The 13424-nt window shown below is 38.6% G+C and overlaps 1 protein-coding gene and 1 pseudogene across 8 annotated transcripts in view; one reads left to right on the top strand and one right to left on the bottom strand.

Moving 5' to 3' along the window:
* The window catches only part of ACACA (acetyl-CoA carboxylase alpha), a 332440-nt gene that overhangs the window by 74865 nt on the left and 244151 nt on the right, over window positions 1-13424 (bottom strand). For all 8 annotated transcript variants that reach the window (XM_008011156.3, XM_037993719.2, XM_037993724.2 and 5 more), the window contains one exon: window positions 1536-1805. In XM_008011156.3, coding sequence (XP_008009347.1) covers window positions 1536-1805 — 270 coding nt within the window. The remainder of the gene's footprint in view (window positions 1-1535; window positions 1806-13424) is intronic.
* On the top strand, window positions 2363-2887 carry LOC103242787 (large ribosomal subunit protein eL20 pseudogene; annotated as a pseudogene).

Here is a 13424-nt window from a genome sequence, read left to right as displayed (position 1 = left end):
GAGAAGTGTTAATCATACACTTAAGTTGGCAAGAAAGGAGATCAAGTATACAAGAGGAGGGATTGGCTTTAGACAGAAGTAGGAACTGTTCATTCAAAGTGTAGAAGAGAAGGTGAAGAGTAAGGGCACAACGGATGCAGGTACATGGGAGCTTGTAGAAGCTCTCTTCTCATTGTTTCTCTTTTCTTGAATATTGGGAAGCAAGGTCTGACAATATCAGCTGAGTGGGGAGAGGGAAGTAGATGTTAGAGGTTTGAGGGAAGAGATGTGAAACCGTCATCCAGGAGGTTGGTAAGTTTGAATTTAAAGTAAGACCAGTCAACAGAACTGTTTTTTTCTCCATCAAAGTTGAGCTGGGCAGGTGCAGGCATGGAAGCAGAATGGAGAGAATTGGATTTAAACAAGGTTTCTGTAAAGGCACAGAGTAAGCAAAGAGAGAAGCAAGTTGAAGCAAGTTGAGAGAGAAAGTTGAAGGTGTAGAAAAGATGGTGATTATAATGATTAATCAAGGAGTTAACCCCGGAGTTTAAGCTAGATAGGAATGAAATGAGGTGTAAAGAGGGAGTGAAGAACCGAAGAAAGGTGGGAGGATCAACAGGTGAGTTCAACTCAATGGTCCTGATGATTTCAAAGGATTGTCAGACTAGAGAGAGAGAGAGCTGAAAAGAGGATGGAGGGGGTGGCAAAGAAAGAGATACTTGAAATTGAGATTATGGGGAATGAGAGGCTGGGCTAGGGTATAGGATAGAACCATTAGAAGAAAAGGAGTCAAGGATCCAAGAAGCCAGATTATGGGAAGGATCATCTATGTGGATATAGCAATCACCAAGAATTATCACATGACTAGGAGTAATGGACAGAGTGACAATGTGCCAGGAACTAAAAGATGCAAAGAATGAGAGGGAGTGACCAAAGGATCAGGAAACACAAGGAGCAGTGAGGGTATGGCACAGTCTGATGACATGAGATTCAAAGATGGGATTTTTTCAGAGAGAAGGGAGAGGTGTCCGGAAGCAGCAAGGAGGGTAAGGAGGACAATGTTCCCCTTCCAGGCTCAGTGGTACAAAAGAAAGACAGAAATCAGTCAGTACTCCAGAGGGCTACAGGGGAAGCAATATCTTTAGAGGAGAGACAGATCTCAAGGTGAACAAGGAGGTTGGAGTAGAAGATGAGGAGGTAAGGGATTTTGTTGATGATTGACCATAAATCCTGGAAGCCACAATGAAATAGTTTAAAGATAGATATTTTTGGTTTAGCATGTCTCACACTAAATGCATACCTACTATTTCATCTAGTGCTCAACCAAAGAAACAGCAACCTGTTTTATAGTTGGAAGAAAAACCAGATGAACATATTGAGAAATAATTTGTCTCTAATATGGTGTCTTAAGGAATTTTCATAAATAATTTTGTTTATACTTAATTGTTACCATAAGTGGTGATTTTTGAACTTAAACCTCTACCTTTCCCCTACCTATCCACACATGTAGCATAACCATATAGCACTTTGAAATATTATATGTTCTTAGTGTGTACCTTGTAAGGATCCTCAGGATCTACCCAGGCCACATGAAACATATGACGAATTTCTTCTGCCAGTCCGATTCTTGCTCCACTGTTGGCTGATACATAGATGCGTGGAATACCTTCTGCCCTGGCAAGTTCAGAAGCTCTGAGAAATAACCAATCCTCTTGAGGCCCAAAGGACCCAATTCGGTATGTGATGTCATTGCCAATAACAATGATATCTCGGCCTTCTGGATATTCAGGACTTTTAAAGGTCATTTTCCAAGCTACCATGCCAATCTGGAAAGGCATAAACAAACGAATGAACAGAAGTTCTTTACATGCAGAATTTTTTCCAGGTTCCTTGAAGGTATCAGAGTATACCTAGGCACAGCCATTATGTAAAGATACACATTGCTAAAGAGCCACACTCCCTGTGGGAAACTAAAAAGACATTCTAATATGCTGCTAGATTATGCTGAGAACAGCTGATCTACTGTGTATTTCAAAACTGTCTCAATTCCTTCTTTGGGCCTGCTCAAAGAAGGCAGAAAAGCCAAAATCCAAATGTACTCAGGATACATGTGGAAGAATGCCATGGCACTGTTGATTAATTTCTCATTTTACTGCCATATATACTAAGACACTGATATGGTTTGGATGTCTGTCCTCTCTAAATCTCATGTTGAGATATGATCCCTAACGTTAGAAATGGGGCCTGGTGTGAGGTGTTTGGGTCATGGGGTGGATCCCTCATGAATAGCTTGGTGCTCCCCTCTGATCTGAGTTCATGCTAGATCTGGTTGTTTGAAAGAGTGTGGCCTTTTGCAGGTGAAAGCAAGCATGTAGAGAGTGCTATGAACGCCTTGGGCACACTACGAGAGTACAAGGTGGTGGGTTGCTATCTGCCCACCCCCAAATGCCACATGCTGCCCTTCTGTGGTATGTGAATCTTTGCACCTAATCATGTCATTGCCAAGTCCCGCCTCTGGTACTTGGTACCTCAGCAAAAGAAGATAAGAAGTCTTCAGGGAAAATTGTCTACTGTAGGTAGGTGTTCGAGAAATCCCCCCTGCAGGTGAAGAAATCTGGCATCTAGCTGCACTACGACTCCTGTAGCAGCACCCACAACATGTACTGGATACCAGGACTTGACCACCATGGGTGCTGTCATCCAGTGCTAGTGAGACATGGGCACCTGGCATCACACACAGGCCCACTCCACCCAGATCATGAAGGTGGAGACTGCGGTCAGCAAGTGCTGCCAGCTGGCAGTCAAACAGTTCCATGACTCTGAGATCAAGTTCCCACTGCCCCACAGGGTCCTGCATGGTTAGCATAAGCCATACTTCACCACCAAGAGGCCCAACACCTTCTTCTAGGTGCAGGGCCCTCTCACCCAGGGGTGACTCAAATTAACTCAAGAATGTCATGGTGCAAAAAAAAAAAAGAGTGTGGCACCTTGCCCCCCACCTCTCTCTTGCTCCCTCTCTCACCATGTAATGCCTGGGTCCCCCTTCACCTTCCTCCAAGATCATAAGCTTCCTGAGACCCTTACCAGAAGCCCAACAGATGCAGTTGCCATGCTTATAGAGCCTGCAGAACCATGAGCCAAATTAACCTCTTTTCTTGATAAATTATCCAGCCACAGGTATTCCTTTATAGCAACACAAATGGACTAACACAGACACTATCTCCATCTTTTGTGACGTTTGTTCCAAGAAATCTTCAACACACAAGGAAGCAGAAAAAGAATCACTTCTCATGGACTGTACACTTTTCATGATCCAGGCTCCTTGTACTGTCCTCTAGCATTTGATAGGAATAACAGAAACACTCCTTACTGGTTTGTTTCAGGTACGTTCCATTTCTGCAAGAATTTACTAATGCTCAACATTGCATCCTTGTGAGCATCTCTTGCTTTCTCCCAGCACCAGAAAACCAAAGGATGGAAAGAACTAATCTCTTGATGCACTATATGTAAATCTCTGCTCTCTGTTCAGCAGCATATGGCCAGCGACATAAATAAATGATATTGACTTAAAAGGCAGAGGTGACATGTCTCTTCCCACACTCTCATAGCCCTCTCCTGTTTTAATCCCCTTCGATATGAGAACTAGTCAATCCTTCTACTTGTATATTTGCTAGTTCCATTTCTTTTCTATTCTACTCATTCATACTCTAGTTACAGCTGTAGTTTTTCATGTCTGCCTGTTTCCCCTATACCTGGATAAGTAATGTTTTCCATTCATTTTTCCCCCTTTCTTTCTGTCTCTCACCCCCCTCCTTGCCCCCACCACTCGCCACCGAACACAAAGCCTACCTACCAGATGAGCATCCCTGGTTCTGCCTAATGGAGCCCAGCCACATCTGCAGCCTTGGTCCCTCATCCCCAGGCTGCTGCATATCACCTCATTGGGGAGCTGGCCATCAAGAAGGGCCATTAACAGATGTAAATAGCAGCATCCCTGGAAAGCCACATGCATCACCCAGACTCAACCGGGCCAGTGATCATAAGCTCTGAGTACACATTCCTCAATCCAATTGCACATCCACTGTAATCAGGCTGGTTGAAGCATTCTACACAGCTATTTGTGATTCTCAGCATTAGGAAATATATATATGAAACACCCACAGACAAATATAAACTATTTAATATACCATACCATTGGCCAAATACAAATCAAAATGGATATAACACACAGAAAAAAATCCAATCACTTTCTAAGATAAGGTATTACTCCATCTACTCATTAAAGACAGAGAAAGGAAGGAAAAATAGATCATTCAAAAAATAGCACAGCGAACACTCAAATTTCAGGATAATTTTGGTTATGGTTTCTAAGAAGCTAGTTAATATAATCCCTGTACAAGCAGAAATATTTTATCTGCCTTCGCACATGCCCCACTAACCCCAAATCTTTTGTTTTTCAGGAAGGAAAAGCTATTTCCTGTCAATTTTCCTCTAAATGCATTTGTAGTTAGAAATATTGGGTTTTACACCAAATTTTATGATATATTAACCTTAGCCACATAGGCCAGAAGCAGATTAGATACAAGCCCTGAAGAATCTACTTCAGCATTTGTGTGCTAATGTAAACATTGTGACCATGTGGCACTGGGCAGGCAAATAATACTCTTATCTTTCATTACTACCTGGGGACTCTAACTGTGTCACTTGGGCAGTGAGTTCAGCAATTGGCTAGGTCATTATGCTTGCAATATTGACTTCTAATTAGGTGTCAACACAGCAGCACCAAGAACACAATACTCTTTATCAATGTCTTTCCAAAGAGTGTTGCTCATCGACCGACCCCTCCTCCTGTCTTAAAAAGTACCATTACAGAATACAGAGTGTTATTCCAGTCTTAGTGCAGCAAGATTCCTGATTGGAAGACATTCAGTTCTGAGGTAGCATGATGGACAAACATCTAAGAAAGCATTTATTATACAATTTACTTTAAAATTTAGATTTCACTGCTAATCAAAGGATAGGGCATATAAAGGTGAACATGGGCTTTGGAGTCCAACAAACTTAGATCCAAATCCAGGTGCTATCACTTATATTAACTAACTGTGTGATCTTCAGAAAATTAGTTTAATTTTACTGAGCTTCAATGTCCCCACATGCGAAATTAAGAAAATAATAGCCATGGGTTTGATAAACACACTATTAAAAGCAGAAATCTACTATATTAACTTCTACATAAAAAACTTTCTCTTTCTCTCTCCTCTCCCCTCACTCTATCCAAATCTTACCCATTCCAAAAGGTTCATCCAAATTCCATTTCCTCAGTAAAGCTTCTCCCGGCCTAAAGTAATTCCTCTCTTTTCTGATCTCCTACTAAGACCTCTGTGTAGAGAATTTTTTTTTTTTTGAGACAGAGTCTCGCTCTGTCACCCAGGTGGGAGTGTAGTGGTGCAATCTTGGCTCACTTGCAACCTCCAACTCCTGGGCTCAAGGCAATCCTCCCACCTCAGCCTCCCAAATAACTGGGACTACAGGCATGTGCCATCACACTCGGCCAATTTTTGCATTTTTTTGTAGAGACAGGATTTCACCATGTTGCAGGCTGGTCTCGAACTCCTGGCCTCAAGCCATCGTCCTGCCTCGGCCTCCCAAATTACTGGGATTACACGCATGAGCCACCTTGCCCAGCCTGAGAATTCTTCTGATAACTAATCGTAGGCTGCCTAGGATTGCTCTTGGCTTACCATCTTGAACAATTTTATCATCTCCTCTAGTGCTTCCCAGGAACACTACACATAGTAAGGGAGTAATAATGCTTGCTAGTTCCAGAGTCTCTTTATTTTTCAATTTTTTTTTTTTTTTTTTTTTAAGACAGGGTCTTGCTCTGTTACCTAGGCTGGAGTGCAGTGGCGCAAATACAGCTCACTGCAGCCTCGGCCTCCTGGGCTTAAGTGATTCTCCCTTTCAGCCTCCTGTGTAGCACACACAGGCGTGTGTGTCACCACCAAGCCCAGCTAATTTTTTTTATTTTTTGTAGAGACGGGGTCTCACCATCTTACCCAGGATGGTCTTGAACTCCTGGACTCAAGTGATCCTCCCGTCTCGGCCTCCCAAAATGCTGGGATTATAGGTGTGAGCCACTGCGCCCTGCCTCACTTCTAAAAATAATACTTGAAAAATAGTTAACACCAAGGGCACAGAACATTGTCTGCCACATATATTTTAGAAGTCATGGAATAACAGTCCTATTCTTAAACTATTTTATTTTAAAAATAACAATAGCTATCATAATAACTACCATTAATTGAACATTTACTATCTGCTGTACTGTTCTAAAAGTTGACAACTACTGATAGTGGTTAAGAGCTTAAGCTGCAAAGTTAAGCTGTCTTGGTTCAAATCTCAGCTTTATGCTACCTGTATAACCTTGGATACTTCACATTTTATAGCTTCACTTTTCCAATTATAAAATGGGGATGACAGATCCTTTCTAGAGGTATTGTTGTGAGTAACACCATATTAAACTAGTACAGAGCCTGGCATACAAAAGCCTTCAAATGGTAGTTATTATTAACTCAAAGGCAGCTGTTATTATTGCCATAAGGAAATTAAGGCACAGAGAAATTAAGTAACTTGTCCTTATAGCTAATGTGAATTGTTTATTTTATTTTATTTATTTATTTTTTTGAGATGGAATCTTGCTCTGTCTCCCAGGCTGGAGTGCAATGGTGCAATCTCAGCTCACTGCAACCTCCGCCTCCTGAGTTCAAGCAATTCTCCTGCCTCAGTCTCCTGAGTAGCTGGGATTATAAGTGCATGCCACCAGGCCTGGCTAATTTGTGTGTGTGTGTGTGTGTGTGTGTGTGTGTGTGTGTGTGTGTGTGTATTTTTGTTGTTGTTTGTTTTGGTAGAAATGGGGTTTCACCATGTTGGCCAGGCTGGTCTCAAACTCCTGACCTTGTGATCCGCCTGCCTTGGCCTCCCAAAGTGTTTATTTCTTAAAAGGAGGTTCACATACACAAAAATGGTATTTTCTTTTTTTTTTTTTTTTTAGACAGAGTCTGAGGCCATTGCCCAGGCTGGAGTACAGTGGCGCTATCTTGGCTTGCTGCAACCTCTGCCTAGGTTGGAGTGCAGTGACGCAATCTTGGCTTGCTGCAACCTCCGCCTCTCAGGTTCAAGTGATTATCCTGCCTCAGCCTCCCAAGCAGATAGGATTACAGGCACATAACACCACACCCAGCTAATTTTTGTATTTTTACAGAAACGGGATTTCACCATGTTGGCCAGGCTGGTCTTGAACCCCTGACCTCAGGTGATCCACCTGCCTCGGCCTCCCAAAGTGCTGGGATAACAGGCATGAGCCATCGCACCCAGCCAAGAAATGGTATTTTCTTTACTAGAGAAATTAAGGAAGTATGTTCCTTAATTAAAAAGATATTAGTAGAAAAACTGGCAAAAAAAAAAAAAAAGAGGTCTGTGGTTTATTTAATACAATTGTATCAATATTTATTTCTTAGTTTGGTAATTATATCATGGTTATATAAGGTGTTAACATTAAGAGAAGCTGGGAAAGTGTATACCGGAACTCTCTAATACTATCTTTGTAACTTTCCTGAAAAGCTAAAATTATTTTGGAGGGAAGTAAATTGGATAGCAAGATCACTGTTACTGTTCTGTACAGCCTTATAAGATGATGATTATGAAGACTAGGAAGAGCATTTAAAAATACCCATGATGTAATACTAAATTAGAAAAGGGGTCAGACTCAGGAGCCACATTCTGAGACTCTTCTGAATCCGAATCTAAGATAATTTGACAGAACTGAGACTCAACTTTCTAGCCATATACCCTTAGGTAAGTTATCAACCTCCCTGTACCTCGGTTCCTTCACTGGTAAAACAAGGGTAATAAAAATCTACTGCATAAGTTTGTTGAAAGGATTAAATACATGTTAAGTCCTAGGATAGTGACTGGTATATAGTAAGTGCATAGTATGAATGACAGCTTCATCAATTGAAAAGCATGCTGAAAAAACAAAAATAAATAAGAAACAGCAAAATGAGGTGATAATTATTGGGATGATGAAATTGTATTGGTTTTTTTTCCATTCTCCAAACTTTTTTGTGTTTATATTGCATTGATAACTTTTTAACTTTTTATAAAATAAAAAATAACTGAGAAAAGAAAACTACCAAATACTTCTTCACTGGGTGATAGGTACATGGGAGTTTATATTACTTATGCTTACTTTAGTGTATGTTTGAGCATTTCCATAATAAAAAAAAAAAAATTTAAGGGGGAAAAAAATCTCACCAGCCTAATCAATTTCCCATATTTTAGAGGAACTAATTCTAGATTGTAGTCATACTACAACAGATCTTATTTATATAAAATTTGAAGGAGATAAACATATGAAAATTAAAAATCGAGACTCACTTTAAAGAGAAAGAAATATCAAGAACTAAGTTTGTTGGGTTATCATTTCATTTTCTAAAAAGAAATGCTCTGCAATGATGTGGTAGAGTGTAAACATATGTATATATAGGTTTATACAATATTAATGTCTCTACCTGAGAAGTAACTGCTTCAGTGTTTTTCTGGTCTGATGGTTAAATACATATTTATATTTTTAAAGTCAATATTTGTACAATAGACAAGAACAGTGCCTATCAGCTAAATACATATTTAGGACTGTACCACATGTATTACAAACATGTACTAAAATCGAAAGCTTATATTTATACAGAACCTTTCATCTTGAAGGGGGCTAAAGAACTTCATAAACATATGTACATAAAAGGACGTTTGCACTGATAGGCAGTGAAGGTACCCAATCACCCATTCCCTATTTCTTCTACCAGTCATGGGTAGGAACACATGGTGTCAACAGATGCAGGTCTGTAACAGCTGCAAAGGCATACAACACAATAATCCAGTTGTGATGCAAAGTCACTGAGAGGAAGCTTGCAACTTGAAAATAGCAACTGCTCTCCTCCAGTGTAGAAGCATCATAGCCATTTCCAGCTTTGTGTTTTTAAATTATTCTCTACCAAACTCAACTAATCACTTGACAAAATTGAATTTGATACTGGAAATGGTTTCTGAATGCAAAATACTTTCTGTCTGATGATGAAAACTAGGTTGAAAAACGCTTTCCCTTGCCCTTGTTAGATTTAGGAAAAAAAAAAAAAGGAGGTCACAACATTCAGGAGAAATGGTTCAAAATATTCTACCAATGAATAGCTTCATCTCAAAGGATTAGGTCATTGCTTCAGAAGACAGTCATATTTCACCCTCTAATTAGTACACTGTAAGTTTTTCAGTCAAATTACTTTCTATAGATGGGTCTATCTATATTATATACACAATGGAGATTTCATATAGAAAATTCCACAATCACTATAAAAGTATACACAGTGTGACAATGTGATTAGCAATGTGACATTCATTGATTTCACCTAAGCCCAATCTGCCGTGTATATTAACTGAAGAATAATGACTAAAGGAGATCCCATCATTGAATCCCCCTTTTTGGGGGTCTTCTCTTTCTCTCTAACATTTTTATCCAGGTGAAACCTGGTGAAAATGACATGCCAGGACTAAGAGCTGAAGGAAGACGGAAGAGCTAAGAAATTAACAAAAAGGTAGCCTACAGCTTGCTTATAAGTGGGTGGGTTTATGGTCTAATGAGTTTTAGACTCAAACAGGCAGTGCCAGCATCGTCTTCTCTGATCACTGCTTCTCTCGTGCAGTGACGAACCAAGTGGTCCTAAGTACTTACTACAAATTATTTTTTCATTACTATAGCCATGAATAAGTTTTAAAATATTTAATTTCAGGTTATTTTTCATAACAGAACATTCCAATGAGCAGGTTTATTAGGTTTAGGGTTATCAACCTAAGCTAATTACCTTAAAGTGAAAAAGGGAAGAGGATGAAAAGAGCTACAGTGAATAAGCTAAGGATAAGCAGAAATAAATATTTGTTTCCCTTACACAAGTTCTAAGGCAGAAAATATTTCTCTGGCTACATTCTGATTCTGGAATGAACATGCTCAAGTGAGGGAGGAGGGGATGGGAAGGAGAAGGCAAGCAGAAGAGAACAGTCTTATTTAACTGTTTTTATGTGGGTAAAATGATTTGTGCCACAGTATTTCCATAAGAAGTGGGACCATTATTTTCCTGTAGAAACACATTTGGTTTGAAAAGTATCACTGGACAGGACATGAAAATCAAACTGAATGAATTATTCACAACCTCCGATCAGAGGTGATCATTATTTCTGATGCTCCAAACAGTGATTAGGATTCTGCCCTGAGATGTCATTTTCTCGCTGAGTAACACCAGTGATACAGAGCAGCATTATCTATCTATCCATATATGTATTTTTTCTCCTGGAAGGACCTCGGTTTAATGTTACTATAACAGATAGTGAAAACATGATAATATTAACATTTATTCTGATGGTGCCCATAAATGCCATTAGTCTGACACAAAGTGTCAACACTAATCATGACCCCAAATTAACACCAAAATTGACATCAACATTAATTGTACTACCAGTGTGAATAGAATGTGCAAGCGCACACAGGCACTTTCCAAAGCTGCTGTTGTTACTACAAAATAAAACAATATTAAGCTCAACAAAGAAATTTGCAGGAAAAGCTAAGAGGCAAAACATACCAGGATTTTGTTTTTTAAGGGTGAAAGATGTATCCATCAACTCTAGTTATGCTGTGGGAAGCAGAAAGGGAGTATCTTTGCCACAGTTGCCTTTCTTACATCTCCACACTTTGACTTGAGCTGTAACAACATCTTTCCATACAGATTTAAATACAGGTTAGGCTGTGGCTGAGATGTTAAAGCTGTATTTGTTATATTCATGCTAAAAGCCTAAAGCTTGAGTTTTTTTTGGAACAGTCTGTAAAAGCTATTGTTCTAATTCTGCTAATGCCAGGAAGATGACTACCCTGCAAGGCCCTTGAGCAGCAATACAAAGAATCCAAGCATGTTAGCGCTAACCCAGACTTGGGCATCATCTGCATCATAAAGATGACAAAACTAAGACCCAGAGAGAAGGAACCTGAGCTTGAGTTCCTTTTCAGATACATAGCAAAATGTTACCTCCTTCCCCTTTTTGTATCTTGTATGGAATATTAAATCTGTACTTTTAATTATATACTATCAGAAAATAATTATCAGAGTAATTTTAACTCCTGTTAGTCTCTTAATAAAACATACTTGATGAAATATCAGAAAATACTGTATACGTCTTAAAATACATATTTTTAAGCCATAAGGCTTAAAATACAATATTTGACTTAATTTGTGCCATTTGCAAAAGCCATGCTGAAAAATACATCAATGCCTTTCCATATTGTATTATTTGCCAGGTATCAATGTTCTATTGTTTAGTGTTATGTGATCACATGAAAGAGCTCAAAATGATTTTCTTAAGAGCTGAAAAACTCTTTTTTTCATGCTTGGATAATTCAAAAATGGCTGAACAAACTCACCTCAACCTCTCTAGACAGCGATAAAAGGGTAAGAAAAATATAACTTTTAGAGCAAAAAATTTTCATCCCAGAGGTAATTCTTTGAAAATGTTATCAAAGATTAGAAATAATAGTTTTGAACAGGGGAATTATTTCTCCCTGTAACATTTATATACATGAAACCACAGTAATTTTACACATGTACATACAGTAATTTAATAAGCATAGGAATTATTTTTAAAAAAACATGCAGTGGAACACATAGAAGCCAGCGGTATTTGAGAAATGGGGCCCAGGATTAATTGGTTGATACGGAAATTAACCAGGTTGGCCTACTATAGTCCAGAAGCCTTGTCCATTAATCATACGAATGAGTGCTGAACTCTGGTGCCCCACGCTACACCTCATTCTCTAGTGTCATCTGTTGCTGTCCTGATGTTCATTATTGCCTCTGGTTGGAGCTGTAAAGTTTCTTGACATAGGGTACTATGTCACATTCTTTTTCAGTAAAATCTTACAACTTAAGACAGGTATAAATATGCTGGCAAGTACATTCTTTTGTTTGAAGGCTATCTCTAGACTTATTTTTGAAAGAAACTGAGGAGCCCTCCACAAGTGCTACTTTAGTGAGCCAGTGGATGCGTTAGGATTTTCAAAGTCAATCAAGGTTATTGAGCCTCATTTTGCTATCAAAAAAATGAGTAAAAACTACTCAACCTGATGAGAAATCTCCAACACCAATAATAGTCATTCAGAAGAAATTCTGAGAAAAGTTTATACATCTCAAAAGAACAGTGTCAGAAATTCATTAGAAGTAATTCCATGGTAGGAAGACTTATTTTTCAAAATTAGCCTCCATTATTTTTCTAATGAGGGATCCAAATTTGGTTTGGAAGATCATTTTAAACAAAGACTTGCAGCCAAATATACTTACTTAGAATGGGAATAAAGAACAAAAACATAGAATTAAAATAAAACTATCTTACCATATATGTCATAATATATCTTTCTCTATACTTAATCTCAAGGATTCAAAATTGATTTTTCAAAGCCTTGGTGAAAAATAAGGCAAGCACAAATTATGAATACTTATATATAACCATAATCATTTATGGATAATCATAATTATACATAATCATATGTATCTGACCCTTTTCTGCTGAGGATCCTAAAGCACTTATAAACATTCTCCTATCTTCAGGGACAGATTGATGGCAAAGACCCTTTTTATAAGTTGAACAATCAATGCATAGACCATGGTCCTGGTTTTTCAGACCCGCTTCGCTTAGGTCTATTTCAGAACTCGCCTTCAGCATAGTACAATTTAAATATGCCTCTTTTCTATCATATATCTAAAAGACTGACACTGACTCAATTTCTATACGCAGCATGAAAAGGCAAACTGATCTCAAAAGAAGGAAACAAAAGCACAGTAAAGTGCATCCAAATTAGCATCACATTTATGGAGCTATTTTGAGGTTAAACTGAGTAAAACAATATAAAAAATCTAATGTTAAATATTTGGGTCCTGTGTTCATGAGAAATGGTCTACCCTTTTCTCACCACCAAAACCCATAAGCATATACACACTCTCTATAGGCACAGTTTTAGAACATAATGCTTTCCACTAGAATCTGAGTCCAGGATAACCCAAGCAATTCCTTTGAGAGCATGGAAAATGTCAACCAAGTGAATTAAGACAGAGGGTTATGGAGGTTTTTCTAAAATAAGAGGTCCTTTGGGTTAAGAGGTCCAGCCTAACAACTGTCAAAATGGATCTACTAATTAACTTCTTCTAATCTTTTCGGCTTATATAAGCTTACCAACTTCCTTTCCCTACCAACTCCTAAATTGTTTTTTTGATACTCAAATTAGAGATTCAAAGGATTATAGTGACATGTAAGTGAAAAGCACAGTCAAAATGGTAAGATTTGTTTAAGCTGGTCAGTAG

Source organism: Chlorocebus sabaeus, chromosome 16 (assembly GCF_047675955.1).
Source record: "Chlorocebus sabaeus isolate Y175 chromosome 16, mChlSab1.0.hap1, whole genome shotgun sequence".
Lineage (NCBI taxonomy): Eukaryota > Metazoa > Chordata > Mammalia > Primates > Cercopithecidae > Chlorocebus > Chlorocebus sabaeus.
This window is presented reverse-complemented; position numbering and strand designations above follow the sequence as displayed.